This window comes from Dendrobates tinctorius, unplaced genomic scaffold (genome assembly GCF_039654945.1).
Source record: "Dendrobates tinctorius isolate UK_male_01 unplaced genomic scaffold, ASM3965494v1 ptg000165l, whole genome shotgun sequence".
Taxonomy (NCBI): domain Eukaryota; kingdom Metazoa; phylum Chordata; class Amphibia; order Anura; family Dendrobatidae; genus Dendrobates; species Dendrobates tinctorius.
In genome coordinates this window covers 3,619,289-3,636,636 of record NW_027361832.1, presented here as the reverse complement: position 1 = coordinate 3,636,636, position 17,348 = coordinate 3,619,289, and the positions used below count along the sequence as shown (strand labels likewise).

At 42.4% G+C, this 17,348-nt stretch overlaps 2 protein-coding genes across 9 annotated transcripts in view; one reads left to right on the top strand and one right to left on the bottom strand.

Moving 5' to 3' along the window:
- The window catches only part of PTDSS1 (phosphatidylserine synthase 1), a 72,165-nt gene extending 62,521 nt beyond the window's left edge, over positions 1-9,644 (bottom strand). Inside the window, exons 1-2 of one of the 3 annotated variants that reach the window (XM_073550419.1) lie at positions 9,507-9,644; positions 4,746-4,828 (exon numbers count right to left, since the gene is read on the bottom strand). In XM_073550419.1, the coding sequence (XP_073406520.1) occupies positions 4,746-4,828; positions 9,507-9,533 (110 nt within the window). In that variant the 5' untranslated portion in view covers positions 9,534-9,644. Of the gene's footprint in view, positions 1-4,745; positions 4,829-6,380; positions 6,631-9,506 lie in introns of those variants that run through there. The other 2 variants (XM_073550418.1, XM_073550421.1) reach the window with 2 other exon arrangements.
- MTERF3 (mitochondrial transcription termination factor 3) overlaps positions 1-13,536 on the top strand; it is a 34,622-nt gene extending 21,086 nt beyond the window's left edge. For all 6 annotated transcript variants that reach the window (XM_073550424.1, XM_073550422.1, XM_073550426.1 and 3 more), the window contains 4 exons: positions 9,497-9,644; positions 10,959-11,030; positions 11,724-11,885; positions 13,152-13,536. In XM_073550424.1, the coding sequence (XP_073406525.1) occupies positions 9,497-9,644; positions 10,959-11,030; positions 11,724-11,885; positions 13,152-13,346 (577 nt within the window). In that variant the 3' untranslated portion in view covers positions 13,347-13,536. The remainder of the gene's footprint in view (positions 1-9,496; positions 9,645-10,958; positions 11,031-11,723; positions 11,886-13,151) is intronic.
- Positions 13,537-17,348: the final 3,812 nt, after the last annotated feature.

Genomic DNA, 17,348 nt, shown 5'->3' with positions numbered 1-17,348 from the left:
ATCAGCACAAACATGTCTGTGCTCAGAATCAGCCACAAATCTCTTAACATTACGATGGTCACGTTTAAATTTTTGGGAAATATCTAATGTTTTCATCTCTTGACCAAGGCATTGCACTATTTGATGCTTTTCAGCAGCAGAGAGATCCTTTTTCTTTCCTAAATTCCTTGAAACCTGTGCCCTGCTTAATAATGTGGAACATCATTCTTAAGTAGTTTTCCTTTAATAGAGCTCATCTTGTAAACTAATTATCACAGGCATTTGAGATTGATTTCAGTGATCCAAAGAGCCCTGATACACAATACCATCTATGAGTTTATTTGAAAAACAAAAAATTACATCTTTATGACACTTAAATCCAATTTGCATAATAATTTGGAACGCAGTGTATATAAATATGCCAGAATACTCGGGAACAGCAATAATAAAATAGGAACAAAGATTGGCCACTTTAGACCCGGTGAAAGGCCCTTTCTTAATTCCTGCCAAACTCCTTTAAAGATGCACATGGACGATAACATTTAAGGCTCCCATATACATTACATAAAAGGAGGCCGAATCTGCTGTTTTTTTGTTTTTTTTTATTGCAGGATCAGCTGACCATCTTTTGTGTATGGAGGCCTCCTTATCATCCCCCGAAAGATTACTGTCTTTTGGAAGACTTAAAGGGAATCTGTCACCCCATTTTAGCCCTATCAGCTGCCAGCACCGCCATCAGGGGCATTCTGTAATGCTGTAGATAAGCCCCCGATGTAACCTGAAAGATAAGAAAAAAGATTTAGATTATACTCACCCCGGCATTCGGTCCGGTCTGATGGGTGTCGCCGTCCCGTCTGGCGCCTCCCATCTTCATACGATGATCTCCTCCTCCTTCTCCCTCGGCTCCTGTGCAGACGTACTTTATCTGCCCTGTTGAGGGCAGAGCAGAGTACTGCAGTGCGCATGCGCCAGACCGCACTGACCTTTCCCGGCGCCTGTGCACTGCAGTACTTTACTCTGCCCTCAACCCTCAACAAGGCAGATAAAGTACGCCTGCGCAGGAGCCGAGGAAGAAGCAAGGAGGGCGACGTCATTGCTAGAACATGGGGGAGGCACCGGACTGCGACACCCATCACACCCGACCCCCGGGTGAGTATAATCTAACGTGTTTTTCTTATCTTTCAGGTTACATCGGGGGCTTATCTACAGCATTACAGAATACTGCAGCTAAGCCCCCGATGGCAGCAGCTTATACAGCAAAAATGGGGTGACAGATTCCCTTTAACCCTTTACCTACAATGGATGTAATATTCTGTCCATGTGACCCTGGACCTAATTCCCATGGATGGAATATTACGTCATAACGATCAGCGGCGCCCACGTGGTGAGCGCCGCTGATCGCGGCCGGGTGTCAGCTGATTAACACAGCTGACACCCGGCACAATGTGTCAGGGGCGGTCCGTGACCGCCCCCGACACGTTAACCCCTTGCACACCACGATCAAACACGATCGCGGTGTATCGGGGATTAAAGGGAAGCATCGGCAGGGAGGGGGCTCGCTCCGTGTTTCCCTAAGCCCCCCACCGCAGTGCAATGTGCAGCGCTGCTGTGGGGGTCTCTTTCCCTACAGGTCCCTGGATCCAAGATGGCGACGGGGACCTTCGGGGGCCTGTAGGGACCTGACTTCTTCAGTGCCTGCAAAGCGCAGGCATGAGGAAGTCTGCAGCAGTGCCTGTGACAGATCGCTGATCTGTCACAGTGATCTGTGATGTCCCCCTGGGACATTGTAATAAAGTTAAAAAAGAAAAAAAAAGTGTAAAATTAAATAGCTAAATAAATTAGAAAAAAAAATATTCCCCAATAAATTCATTTTTTGGAAATAAAAAAAAGAAAAAAACAATAGAAGTACACATATTTGGTATTGCCGCGTCCGTAACGACCCGCCCTATAAAACTGTCCCATTAGTTAACCCCTTTAGCGAACCCCTTAAAAAAATAAAAATAAAAAACGAAGCAAAAAATGATTTATTATCATACCGCCGAACAAAAAGCGCAATAACGCGCAATAACGCGCAATCAAAAAGATGCATATAAATATCCATGGTACCGCTGAAAACGTCATCTTGTCCCGCAAAAAACGAGCCGCCACACAGCATCATCAGAGAAAAAATAAAAAAGTTATAGCTCGCAGAAAAAAAGCGATGCAAAAATAATTATTTTTTATATAAAATTGTTTTCATTGCATAAAAGCGCCAAAACATAAAAAAATGACCTAAATGAGGTATCGCTGTAACCGTACTGACCCGAAGAATAAAACCGCTTTATCAATTTTACCGCACTCGGAACGGTGTAAACGCACCCCCCCAAAAGAAATTCATGAAACGCTGGTTTTTGTTCATTCTGCGTCCCAAAAATCGGAATAAAAGCGATCAAAAAATATCACGTGCCCGAAAATAGTACCAATAAAAACGTCAACTCGTCCCGCAAAAAGTAAGACCTCACATGACTCGGTGGGTCAAAATATGGAAAAATTATAGCTCTCAATATGTGGTGATGCAAAAACTATTTTTACAATAAAAAGCGTCTTTTAGCGTGCGACAGCCGCCAACCATAAAAACCGCCATAAATAGTAAATCAAACCCCCCGTTATCACCCCCTTAGTTAGGGAAAAATAATAAAATTAAAAGAAAATGTATTTATTTCCATTTTCCCATTAGGGTTGGGGTTAGGGCTAGGGTTAGGGCTGAGATTAGGGTTAGGGGTGTGTTGGGGTTAGGGTTGGAGTTAGAATTGGGGGGTTTCCACTGTTTGGGCACATCAGGTGCTCTCCAAATGCAACATGGCGTCTGATCTCAATTCCAGCCAATTCTGCCTTGAAAAAGTCAAATGGTGCTCCTTCCCTTCCAAGCCCTGCCATGCGCCCAAACAGTGTTTTACCCCCACATATCGGGTATCAGCCTACTCAGGACAAATTGCAAAACAACTTTTGGGGTCCAATTTCTCCTGTTACCCTTAGGAAAATAAAAAATTGGGGGCAAAAAAAATCATTTTTGTGGAAAAAAATTATTTTTATTTTCACGCCCGGGCGTTATAAACTTCTGTGAAGCACTTGGGGGTTCAAAGTGCTCACCACACATCTAGATAAGTTCCGTGGGGGGTCTAGTTTCCAAAATAGGGTCACTTGTGGGGGGTTTCCACTGTTTAGGTGCATCAGGGGCTCTCCAAACGTGACATGGCGTCCGATCTGAATTCCAGCCAATTTTGCATTGAAAAAGTCAAACGGCGCTCCTTCCCTTCTGAGCTCTGCCATGCACCGAAACAGTGGTTCCCCCCCACATATCAGGTATCAGCGTACTCAGGACAAATTGTACAATAACTTTTCCAGTCCAATTTCTCCTGTTACCCTTGGTAAAATAAAAAAAAGTGAACCTGAAGTATTTTTTTTGTGAAAAAAAGTTAAATGTTCATTTTTTTTAAATATTCAAAAAAAATCCTGTGACACACCTGAAGGGTTAATAAACTTCTTGAATGTGGTTTTGAGCACCTTAAGGGGTGCAGTTTTTAGAATGGTGTCACTTTTGGGTATTTTCTATCATATAGACCCCTCAAAGTGGCTTCAAATGTGATGAGGTCCGTAAAAATAAAATGGTGTTGCAAAAATGAGAAATTGCTGGTCAACTTTTAACCTTTATAACTTCCTAACAAAAAAAAATTTTGGTTCCAAAATTGTGCTGATGTAAAGTAAACACGTGGGAAATGTTATTTATTTAGTTTTTTGTGTGCCGTATCGCTGTGATTTAAGGGCATAAAAATTCAAAGTTGGAAAATTGCGAAATTTTGCAAATTTTCGCCAAATTTCCATTTTTTTCACAAATAAACGCAAGTTATATGAATGAAATTTTACCACTAACATGAAGTACAATATGTCACGAGAAAACAATGTCAGAATCACCGGGATCCATGGAAGCGTTTCAGGGTTTTTACCTCATAAAGGGACGGTGGTCAGAATTGTAAAAATTGGCCCGGGAGTTAACGTGCAAACCACCCTTGGTGGTGAAGGGGTTAAGGATGGGTCAGTGTAATAGTCTGTCAGCTGTTAAAATGTTCACCAATGGGGGGGGGGAAACACTTTAAAAACCGGCTGTGTGGCTTGAGAAACAGTTCTTGCTGCTGTAGTAGTAGAATTTTTTCTTATTTAACTACGCGTTTCAGCGCCAAACAAACGTCTCTTTTCCAGTTAAAAACAAATTTATCAGTTACAGCATTAATTGATTTGAGCACCACGATTGTAACTTTAGCCCGCATCTCTATGGCTAATGGAAAATGATTTAAAGTCGACAAAATGTCTACCAAAAATAAGATATAACGGGACCCCCAATACAATTAATGTTTGAAAATTGTGATTGCTGGGGGGGGTCCCACTGCAAAAGATCCTTATTGTTTCTGAGACGGTGGGGACCAGAGTCCCCATTATGAATGGAGTGGTCCTAGACAGTCACCGTTTCAATCACAGGGGAGGATTTATGACACCAGTTCACTTTACAAGGTCTTTACCTCTAAAACAAAAAGTAACCAAGGTAAAACCTGGCATACTCTGCCCAGTCTTTGAGTAGGAGGATACAGGGGGCCCCACAGTTGCACCGAAATCAGTCAGGAAGCGATGGGATACGGCTGTGATCGCCATCACATCTAATGGTTGCCAAACTTCTGTGATACTTTTTCTTATAAAACTAACTGGGACATAACACATCACATAATTTACCGTACCTGTTTTCAGCTGCCATGTGGTATAGTCTCGTCTTTATGTGGGTAGAAGTAGACTGACAGCCATGGTGTGTACTAGGCTCGCTCTGTAATGTAAGGGAGAAGTTCAGCTTCACCTTGTTGTACTTGACATATTAGTAAGATTGTTTCAATGTTTGGATCCCAGTATTATTTTTATTTATTTTTTTTTTTTTTAATTCTCTGTATTTTCTGTCTTGTGAAAAATGAATAAATAAAATATTTAAAGCAAAACTGTGAGCAGGATTTTGCTAAGTAAACTTCAGGAACTGTCAGGTTGGCTTTGTTACACTGATTGAAATGATGCTTGGGGTGATGAAGTCCGTTTTGTGGTTGTTGTGTAATGTGTTAGACATTTTCAGTTAATCATCTGCCCGTGCTCCAGGGCCGGACTGTAAGCAAGAGTCTTGTAAGAGAAAAAAGACCAAGCAAAGAATGGCCTACACACCAATTAAATCTGATAACACATAATAACCGTAGAAAAATGCTTTATTGGAAAACACAACACACGTGTAGGCAGAGTCTTATCTACCTGTTCTAAGCCAGAGAAACCAAGGAAAGACCTGCCCATGGGCCGCCCTGAAGAATAAACCGTCTCTATCTGTCTCTATGACGAGGAACATGTTTGTTCTTCGGGTTAGCCTGTGGGCAGGTCTTTACTTGGTTTCTCTGGCTTAGAGGAGGAAGATAAGACTCTGCCTACAGTCCTGCCCTGGAGCACGGGCGTATCATTAACTGAAAACTCATAACACTGATTACACAAGAACCACAAGACGGATTTCTTCACCCCAGGTATCATTTTAATCAGTATAACAGCGCAACCTGACAATGCCTGTAGTTTACTTAGCAAAATCCCGCTGACAGGTTCACTTTAAAAGAATTCACTGGTGTCCTGTATCTTCTAACAGCTGTGTGGTGCCACTCCATACAACTCACAGGTAGATATGGATGCACCCAGGTGTGCTGCCCCCTAACTGCCATAGATCGAGTAGCAGATCATTAGTCCTGGAGGGACGTTCTCTGATCTCTTCAATGAGCTTCCTCATTTTAGATATCATGGAGGTCCTATCAGGAATATTCTTATTTGTGCTACTATCAATAAAAGCCTATTAATGTACATAATGATGAGTTGCAATATCAGACATCCCATAAAAGAGTGAGGAGGAATAATGTTGGAAATTTATGAAGATCAGTGTGCTGCAATTCCCACTGAATGTGCACCAAACAAACCTGGGATACATGTCATTCCCCACATTTGTGTGTTCTAGACACTTTTTTTTTTTTTTGGCAATTAGGTAGAGGCTTAAAGTGTGACCATATACTAGTTCACTTTGTGTACCCAATATGGTTCCGGTGAGCGCTCCTGAGTGCATTTTTGGGGGCAAAGACCAACACCTCTTTCTCATAAACCATGCCTAGCTTGTTCGGCATTAGAAAAGGTTGCCTAAAACACATAATAATTTTGTTTTAAAATTGCCAGAATTCTGGCGCATGTAGTGTATCAGTCCCATTATCGGCATTAGCAGTTCAGCGGGATGTGAGCACTTTATGGCAGCTGCAATGAATGACGGTCAGAAGAGAGTCCGTGGATCAGGAGAATTCAGTGAGCGCTGAACCTACCATACATGGGATGTTTTCTGTCCCATGATTGCGGGTGAAGGACGCTGTGTGCCCCTCTCTCTCCAGCATGTGATTCTTGATAACCTTGAGCAATGGCTTATGGATGACTAGCAGCAGAATTTCGTGGAAGCCTGTGCACTTGCTGTAAGGAAAGCAGCGGCGTGTTTCCTCATCGTATAAGCTGTTCTGTTCCCGACGGTGCACTCCAAACAAGTCCGGACAAATGTTTGCGTGCGCGCTCCTATCAGAATTCCTGCCAAAATTTACACAAAGCTCCTTGTTGTGCAGAGTGATTATGGGACGTGAGATCCAACAGCCGGTTTCACAATGTCAGGGTGTGTGCTCGCAGGTGGATCACGAACACACGCTTATCTCCGACCATTACCATCCTCTTCCCCCAGAGCAGCGCTCCCGTAACACGGACGCACTTTATATTCCACTTAGTGAGACTTAGTCTCATGTTTCACGTTTATTCGATTTCTTTGCTTGGTCCATGGAATGAATTTGGAGTAATCTCATAAGCTGGCAATACTAGTCAGTCTTATTAACACTTATTTGGTCAAAGGGAAATCCTCTACATACCGGTATTTGAAACCATGACATGATGTTCTCATGACTTGTACTAGCAAATGATGCTTTACTCGCGCTCCCCGGGTCCAGCACTGATTCTCCGCCGCTGTTCTCTGTGTCTATTATTAGACCTCATGGATTGGCTGCAGTGTCGTTGACGGAACGTCAGCACTGCAGACAAAAACGGACGCTGTGAGCGTCTCCACTTTGAACACGATGGGGTGAGTGGAGGGGGGGCGTAAGTGTACAGGTTTTTTTTTTTTTGTTTTTTTTAAAAAGGTGGGTAACAAGTTTTTCTGCTCCAAAAACTCCTTATCGCCTTAATGTTAGAGACTTTTAGGATAAGTTCACACTAGGCGTCTTTTCAGCATTTTTTTTTTTTCCTGCAGCAAAATCTGATCTCTTTGTAGGACAGAAGCTATAGAAAAACATGTTTTCCTTGGTTTTTCTTGCGTTTTTTTTGCGTTAGTTTTGGCATACTGATAAAGTTTAGTGTTGGGAAAAAAAAAATCCTGTTCCGTAGAATCAGATTGTGGCACAAAAAACGCAGAAAAACCTGATACCGGGGGTTTTTTTTCAACATTTTTTCTCGACCCATTCAAGTTACGGTAATTGGTTAAAAAAACGGTGAAAGAAGTGACACGCTCTAAAGTATAAAATAATGATGAGAAAAAACCAAGCTCTGTGCATGAGATTTCTGAGATCTCATAGGCTTTGCTGGGACTGTACAATGCAGCTGAAAATTAGCATAAAAACACAAGTGAAAAATCGCCTAGTGTGAACTTAGCCTTACTATCGGTGCCCGGTCAAGCTTGAGTTTCTTATATTTATTAAGTCTTTATAACTGTATGTACGAGCGGGGAGAGGACAATTGAAGCTCACCACTTGCTAAATTTCCATAGCCTCGTCTGCTCCCCATTCTCCTCCCACAATTTAAGCGCCATATCCTGGAGGTGAGAGATTGCGCTCCTGGTGAGTGCCGCAAACTTCTATCTTGCAATTTTGGATGTCATGTCGACATCGCTGCAGCCAATAACTGAGCTCAGAGGCTTTTTCCAGTGTCGTAGACATATACCAATTAGTGCGGATGGGCTCACTGATTGGCTGCAGCGACGTAGACGCTATGCCGGACCAGGGGAGGGTTAGTAAAGCATTTTTTTACTTTTTAAACATACTGCAGCTGGGGGATATGGATTTTCAAAAACCAGTAAACCCTTTCAACGCTTGTGAGCTAAGCTCAGAGCCCACAAAGCACCAGGAAAATCATATAGGTTGATGGTTTGGTGCTGACACACGTTTTTTACTTCCTTTGAATGACTTGCTCATATAGCTTATTTTGACAGGTGCTGCAATCCTCTGGTGGCTGCTGCAGTTCCAGTTTGGACATCTTCACTTCCAGCCCCGTGCTTGACACATGACATTTTTTCCTGTGTCTGTACATACCCAGAGTTATGTACGAAGGGGGCTGGCTGACGGCTCATTTTCAATAACTATGCCAGCCCTCTTCTCTTTTATGATCAACGCATAAACAGAGGCGGACACTGGCTTAGCTGCTTAAATGAGCCGTCAGCAAACTCTGGTTATGCATATCATGCCAGGACTCGAGCAGCTACCACAGGTTCAGGATCAGGACTTCTTTTATGCTGCACCATTTTTCGGGAATGCGCTACCCCAGACAATCTGGTTAATTCCCAGTATCCACAGTTAGAAGCGTTCCCTGAAAACACATTTCTTTAGACTGGCCTATCACCTCACTAATCTAACTATGGTAACTATCCCCTGTTCTCTCTTCCACGCACTCAGTAGCACTTTAGACCTGTAGTTATGGACACAATGGCCGGTGACCGGTTCATGCAGCGTTATGGGAATACCCTGTTTATTATACTGATGGCTGGACCGTACAATACAAGCACTTCATTTTACCTTTTTATGTTCCCCCGGGCCCTCACTCCTCTTGGTATTTGATGATTTACTGTATGTGTTACTCTGTAGTGTCTTATCTTCTTCTTTGTACAATATAATGTTAAGTGCGGCGGAATATGTTGGCGCTAACGAAATAAAAATTATTATTGCCCAGTGTAAGTGACTACATTACATCAAGTGCCCTCTTTATATCAGTTTTAATAAGACCCCCACATTGCTACAATGGCCCCGCAGTGTAGTGCCAGCTTATTATCATCTAGGGTCCTATTACCCCTGTGATACGGTGCAGGCAGGGCCTATTGGGGGAAGCGTGGGCACTTTCTGGCCCTCTCTAGACTAAGTCTCGCCCCCATGTTTTATGTAGCCCCCCTACTGCAGTGATGCAATATGTCCATATTCTCCCATCCTATCGGAACATGAAAGCTGGAAGTTTTCTAATAGACCTTGATCATATTCTCAGCCGGCGGTCCTTCCAGTGGACACATCTCTGTGCCGCATCTCGAAATACTTTTCTGCTCACAACATGAAACCCGGTCTGTTTTTATAACCAGACGTGTTCATTGAGCAGCGAGCGCCTTCTTACACCTGCCTGCAGTTTACTAGGTAATGTCTTATTGTTGTAGGGTGGCTTACCTGAGGTCTAAAAAATTCAGCAGGCATGCGATTGCAAGACTTGTCTCCCGCGCCCCTTATTTACTCAACTTTTCTGTGGAAAGGCTGGATAATCGCCTGGGCTTCTTCCAGAAGGAGCTGGGACTCAGCGGAGAGAAGGTAAGAACGCGCTGGCTTCCCGTATGCCGAGAGTTTCCTGGATTTAGCTCCTTCTACACCTTGGTGAATGGCGCCACCTACAGCAATCCCAGAATACCTGGAAAAATAATTGGGGGGGGGGGGCAGTGTGGGAAATGCAACCCCTCGTGCCCCCAAAGTTGGTTCTAAGTTATCTGTTTTTCTGCAGTTGTTGTTTGACTCATGAAGTCATCCCCATTCTAACACCTTTCAAGATCTCTGCTTGCTGTCATTCAATAAACTGCTCGTCTGTCCGTCCCGTCCCGCATTCCAGACATTCGTTATTTATATATTTTTGCTAGTAGTGTATAATACATGTATTTCCATTACATTTACGGCAATATATACCTTTTCCACTCAAAATGTAACTATAGTTTAACAAAACTTTTGACTTGTTAGAGACATATTAGGAGTCTGGGTCAGTGGGGGTCGAGGTGCTGAGACCCCCTGCTAATTACTAAATTGAAGAGGTCTTTTTTCCATGTATAGAACGTACCCATAATATTTGGTCTTTTTTTTAACTTTTTTTTTTTTTTTTTTTTTCCCCCCAAAAAGATTGGTGATATGTCTGTTTTTGATCCAAGTAATGAATCAAATTTAATCTTGCAAATCTTTTTATTATTATTAGTTTGTTTTTTTTACTTTTGAGAAAACCTGATGATGGATGAAACTGAGGCACTAATGGAGGCAATAGAATTGTTTTTTTTTTTTTTTCATTATAATTACAGGAAAAAGAAGCCTCTAAATGAGATCTAAAGTTCAGCTCATGAGTAACTGCAGCCAGGCACGGATTGGTCAAAATGTTTTTGCCAGAATTCTGCCATAAAACTTCTTAAAATGTCAGAAATATATTGTAGCACAAAGACTTTGACATTTTTTTTTTTTATTCTAATCCCTCCAGTGTTTTGAGCTTAGCCAAGAAGCCCCTGGCCGAGCACAGCCGCAGGACAATTTGCATCACAAAAATGTCTTAAATTTCTATAGAAATGTTCTGCGCGGCAGCTGAGAGATGCACAAAATGCATTAAGAGGCACACGCTTTATAACAAATTTGCAGCATCTTGCTCCAGCGCGCCCTTCCCAAAGACAGCTGAGTAAAATGGCAGTCTTAGGGTATGTACACATTTGGCATTTTTGCTGCATATTTTACATTGTGTACCTGGTGCATGAAATACTCGCGTTTTACAGTATCGCCCTAATCAATGAGAGTTCTGAAATTTCGCGCCCTTGCTGTGTTTTTTTTTCTGCAAGTAAAATATTCTAAGTTTTGTGTATGTTTCTTTCACCTTTTTTGCAGACTCGAGAGTTAGTGACACGTCTTCCAAGGATGATAACTGGCAGCCTGGAACCTATAAGAGAGAATCTTAAGGTGGTGGAGGAAACTTTCAATTGTCTTTTAACTTCTCGTTTCATTAGTGCAGCAGATCAGTTTCTGGGAAGCGGATGAGGTTACAAAACATCTTGTCTGTAGCAAAGTAGTAGCAAAATAATCATTATTATAAGTTATTGGTAGTTGGGGACATCATTTCGGCATGGTTGGAATCAGGGCTGTTGAGTCTGAGTCGTGGAGTCGGTATCATGGAAATTGAGGAGTTGGAGTCGGAGGTTTGGCTTACCAACTCCACAGCCCTGGTTGGAATAGTAGGATTTAAAGGGGTCATAGAGGACCATTTCATTTTTTTTTTACTACAGGCCTTAATAACTAACAGACCAGTAGCTGCTAACTACTTGCCTGTTGTGCCCTACACTGATCTCTGCCAGCAATTCAGTGGCTTCTGCTGATGTCACATCAACATAGCAGCGGCTTCTTTGCTTTTTTGAGGGGTCATCACTGCTGAAGTTATGCTGATAGACAGCCGGTTCCCCACTTCCTAAATATGATTCCATGTCTCCAATCGGTGAGACTTAGAACACGTCTTATTCTCGTCCGTTCTGCTGGTCGCTTTTTGCCATTAAAGTCTATGAGGATTTGTGTAAGGCCACGTTTGCATATTTAGTATTTTACATCAGTATTTTTAAGCCATACCTTTATTAAATTATTTCTTTCTATCCGCTTTTCTAGGTATTTGAAATAGAATTTGGATTTCGTAAAAATGAAATACAACACATTGCTCTAAAAGTCCCTAAGATGCTAGCTGGTAACAAGAGGAAACTTACTGAAACCTTTGATTACGTGCACAATACAATGGGGATTCCTCACCACATGATCACCCATTTCCCACAGGTAATTTTACCTGGCATGGATCTCTATTCACATCTCGAGAAATTGTAAGAATGTGTATCGGGGTATATTCACACCCGGCAGAATTGTCAAATTTTCTGAAACCGAACATCAGTTCAATACGTAAGCATGGTATAAAGCGGTGATTGTTAACATGGCTGCTTTGTTGACATCACATCTACAACAGGTGACCACTGCAATCACCGGGCTTTTTGCAGTGTACCTTGCCAGGAACCCCGTGGGCTGGAAATTGAGGCTGCAACATAGATTGGGCAATATGGCTGCTTTTTGATCGTGTGAGTTTAGCTGGAGAGATATTTTTCAGGTCATGTATATATGCATGATCGCTAACTACCTGCCTATTATGCCCAACGCTGCTCTCTGCCGTCTCAGTAAGGTCACAGACCGCTCTTGCCAGTGATTCAGCAGCTTCTGCTGGTGTCACGTCAACAGAGCTCCTCTTCTCTGTTGATAGTGGGACTGCCGATGTCATGCTGATTGAGAGACAGCTTCCTCAGGCCTAACTGCAGGGAGTCAACAGTCAAATCAGCAAGATGCCTGCGGTCACGGCCTGTCTACAGAGCAGCCCTGAAGAAGAACAGCTGTTCTGTTGACGTAGAACAGGTGAATCGCCGGCAGGAGAGGCCAGTGACCGCTATGAGCCGGCGCCGCATGGACCAGGCAGGTAGTTGGTCTCATTTTTTGGACAACCCTTTTAAGCCTTGTTACATGTATTTTGGGTGGAGGTGAATTACTGAAATGGTAAGTTAAATTTGTTCCAAATTTAATTGATCTTCCAGAATCTGATGGGGAGAATTGATTTCCATAAGTTCAGTTACCACTTTGCTCTATTCTTTTGAGGGCCAAGAAAGGATTAAAATAAAGGAAAAGGAACCCTTTGCACTTGCCTGTCCTCTCGTCTTGGTTTTTTTTTTTTTTTTTTCCCCACGGCTCCATTCTGGCACTGAGGCCAATCTGAAGCATGTGGTGACAGTCACATAGGGGAGGGAGAAGACCATCATGGTACTAGAGTACATGTCTGGTGTAGTTGTTTCACCAAAGTGACTTAACTTTTAAAGAATTTGTGTGGCGGGAATCACCTCGCCCCGGCCATGCTCTGCTCACTTTCGCAGATCTGGCCAGGATTGGCATGAAAACGGAAAGTCATAATTTGTGCACAATATCCAGTTGTGTAAAAAAAAAAAAAATAACTTACAACTTTTCAATGTGTTTTACCCTTGCATCACCGATATCATTTTTGCTTTACAGGTGTTTAATACCAGCCTTTTGAAACTTAAGGAAAGACATGAATTTTTGACATTTCTTGGAAGAGGAATCTATGACCCAAAAGAACCCAACTATGTCTCCCTAGATAAACTGGTGTCTATGCCTGACAAAACCTTCTGTGAAGAAATTGCCAAGGCTTCCACACAGGACTTTGAACAATTCCAAAAACAATTGTGAAGAAATGACAGAAATCGCTGTTATTCTGGTTATATTGCCTTTATATGTTTTGTATCAGACTACAAGATTATTTAGGAAGAACAAATCTAAAATACATTTAACAAGTGAACATTTTAGAAATAATATTTGAGGCAAGATTTTGTAAAAAAGTTTGTACACACTGTAACACACAATACATTTATATACACAACGTGATGCGTATATACAGTATATATAGTGTGAGCGTGTGCTTGCAATACATTGTGTGTATATATATGCATACACAGAAAATACATACTGTTTATGTACAGTACAGACCAAAAGTTTGGACACACCTCATTCAAAGAGTTTTCTTTATTTTCATGACTATGAAAATTGTAGATTCACTCTGAAGGCATCAAAACTATGAATTACATGTGGAATTATATAATTAGCAAAAAAGTGTGAAACAACTGAAAATATGTCTTATATTCTAGGTTCTTCAAAGTAGCCTCCTTTTGCTTTGATTATTGCTTTGCACACTCTTGGCATTCTCTTGATGAGCTTCAAGAGGTAATCACCGGAAATGGTCTTCCAACAGTCTTGAAGGAGTTCCCAGAGATGCTTAGCACTTGTTGGCCCTTTTGCCTTCTCTCTGCGGTCCAGCTCACCCAAAACCATCTCGATTGGGTTCAGGTCTGGGGACTGGAGGCCAGGTCATCTGGCGTAGCACCCCATCACTCTCTTTCTTGGTCAAATAGCCCTTACACAGCCTGGAGGTGTGTTTGGGGTCATTGTCCTGTTGAAAAATAAATGATGGTCCAACTAAACTCAAACCGGATGGAATAGCATGCCGCTGCAAGATGCTGTGGTAGCCATGCTGGTTCAGTATGCCTTCAATTTTGAATAAATCCCCAACAGTGTCACCAGCAAAGCACTCCCACACCATCACACCTCCTCCTCCATGCTTCACGGTGGGAACCAGGCATGTAGAGTCCATCCGTTCACCTTTTCTGCGTCGCACAAAGACACGGTGGTTGGAACCAAAGATCTCAAATTTGGACTCATCAGACCAAAGCACAGATTTCCACTGGTCTAATGTCCATTCCTTGTGTTCTTTAGCCCAAACAAGTCTCTTCTTCTGCTTGTTGCCTGTCCTTAGCAGTAGTTTCCTAGCAGCTATTTTACCATGAAGGCCTGCTGCACAAAGTCTCCTCTTAACAGTTGTTGTAGAGATGTGTCTGCTGCTAGAACTCTGTGTGGCATTGACCTGGTCTCTATTCTGAGCTGCTGTTAACCTGCGATTTCTGAGGCTGGTGACTCGGATGAACTTATCCTCCGCAGCAGAGGTGACTCTTGGTCTTCCTTTCCTGGGGCGGTCCTCATGTGAGCCAGTTTCTTTGTAGCGCTTGATGGTTTTTGCCACTGCACTTGGGGACACTTTCAAAGTTTTCCCAATTTTTCGGACTGACTGACCTTCATTTCTTAAAGTGATGGCCACTCGTTTTTCTTTACTTAGCTGCTTTTTTCTTGCCATAATATTCTAACAGTCTATTCAGTAGGATTATCAGCTGTGTATCCACCAGACTTCTGCACAACACAACTGATGGTCCCAACCCCACTTATAAGGCAAGAAATCCCACTTATTAAACCTGACAGGGCACACCTGTGAAGTGAAAACCATTTCTGGTGACTACCTCTTGAAGCTCATCAAGAGAATGCCAAGTGTGTGCAAAGCAGTAATCAAAGCAAAAGGTGGCTACTTTGAAGAACCAAGAATATAACACAGATTTTCAGTTGTTTCACACTTTTTTGTTAATTATATAATTCCACATGTGGTAATTCATAGTTTTGATGCCTTCAGAGTGAATCTACAATTTTCATAGTCATGAAAATAAAGAAAACTCTTTGAATGAGGTGTGTCCAAACTTTTGGTCTGTACTGTGCGTGTATGTGTGTATATATATATATATATATATATAGTGACCGATAGTCTAGGGGAGGCAAGTGATTCCACATGGAACACAGATATTGGGGCAGATTTTGGCAGGAATTGCACCATAGGAAGAAGGCCACGTTCACACGTTCAGTATTTGTTCCTCTCCTGGTTTTGGCTATAAATACTGAGGTCAAATACTGACCAATCAGAGGAAAAGTCTAATAGAAACACGTCACCACTTCTGTATTTATCACCCTCTCCTGGTTTTGGCTTACAAATAGTGATATTGTGACTGTAGCTTAAGGGTAAGTGCACACGCTGCAAATTTGCGCAGATCCGCAGGTAAAGCGACCTGCGGATTTGCCTGCGGTTTGACACCTGGACAATGGAACAGGTGGCAAACTGCTGCGGAATCCGCAGAAAGAATTGACATGCTGCGGTTTTAAAACCACAGCAAATACGCGTGGAAAAAAACGCACTGTGGGCACTGCGTTTTTGAAAATCCATTGACTTGCATTGTACTGTACACTGCAGAAACTGCTGCGGATCTGCAGGGCCAAATCCGCAGCAGAATCCGTAGCGTGTGCACTAGGGTGACCGCAAAAAATCGATGTCGGAATTTTGTCCGTCTGGACCCCACAAAACGATTCCCCTTTCCAGATATTGAGATAGCCAAAATTTGAGCTCGATCAAACGACGTTAACCCGTGCCGCTCGTCGCTCAAAGTTTGAAAAAAATCCAAATTGAGGTATTTTAAGATTTAGGTATTTTGCATAGTCTGTTAGACTATAAAGAATGTGACAACAACATTGCAGAAATAGCCCTGGCCAAATTTTCGAACCATTTGTGGTATTTGAATGCAGAGTTGGTGGATTATCGTTTTTTGATCCCACCATTACACACAATGAAAAGTTGTTCATGGCTAATAAATTGCTCAGTAGCACAGATGAACCATCAGAGCATGCTAGGGTTGTAAATCCAAAAGTTAGGAAAGAAAAATTAAAATAGGTAGGAAGTAACCGACTTTAACGACCTTCTGACAAAAGATGAAGAACAAAAGCAATATGTCCTGCAAGTTGTAAGCAAATGCCGAGCATTATATTCTGACGTTTCAAAAACTACTTTAACAAAAGCTCTAGAATAGATTAGATAACTATGTAAAATTATCAACTCATGTAGGTTAGCGTGCTCTGATGGTTCATCTGTGCTACTGAGCAATTTATTAGCCATTAACAACTTTTCATTGTCTGTAATGGTGGGATCAAAAAACGATAATCCCACCAACTCTGCATTCAAATACCACAAATGGTTCGAAAATTTGGTCAGGGCTATTTCTGCAATGTTGTTGTCACATTCTTTATAGTCTAACAGACTATGCAAAATACTTAAATCTTAAAATACCTCAATTTGGATTTTTTCAAACTTTGAGCGACGAGCGGCACGGGTTAACGTCGTTTGATCGAGCTCAAATTTTGGCTCTCTCAATATCTGGAAAGGGGAATCGTTTTGTGGGGTCCAGACGAACAAGATTCTGACATTTTTTCCCCCCCATATGAGATCCGGTCACCCTAGTGTGCACACACCCTTAGGGTTCAATGCAGACATCAGAGCACAGACCACAATACACAGACTGCCTGCCAGTCTCCCAAACTCAACGGCTTTAGATCTGCCTATAAGGCAGTCGAATTCCGGGCAGGAGATCCGCGGCCATTGTGTGCGTTGTGCTCCGGGCTCGGATGTCTGCATGGACCCTAATGCTTCTTAATTTGGATTGTACAGGTAAGACCTTATATATGGTTCTTCACTTCACCCCACTGATTCCTAATTTACACTGAGCACCGGAGAAAACCGAGCACTGCTGTCAAAAGAACAATGAAGTCTAGCCAGATCCAGGCTGTGAGAACATCGCATAGTTCTGGCCAATCACGAGAAGCGACTAGAAGTTACAAGCACAACTTCCATAGACACCTGGTGGCCATATACGATGGATAGATTGGAGCTGATTAGTTTGTAACTAGAGATGAGCGAATGTGATCGGGTCCCTGCGTATTCGGCACGCTACAGCGCTGACTAAGCTGCCATGGTGACCCGGATACCTGGAGCGC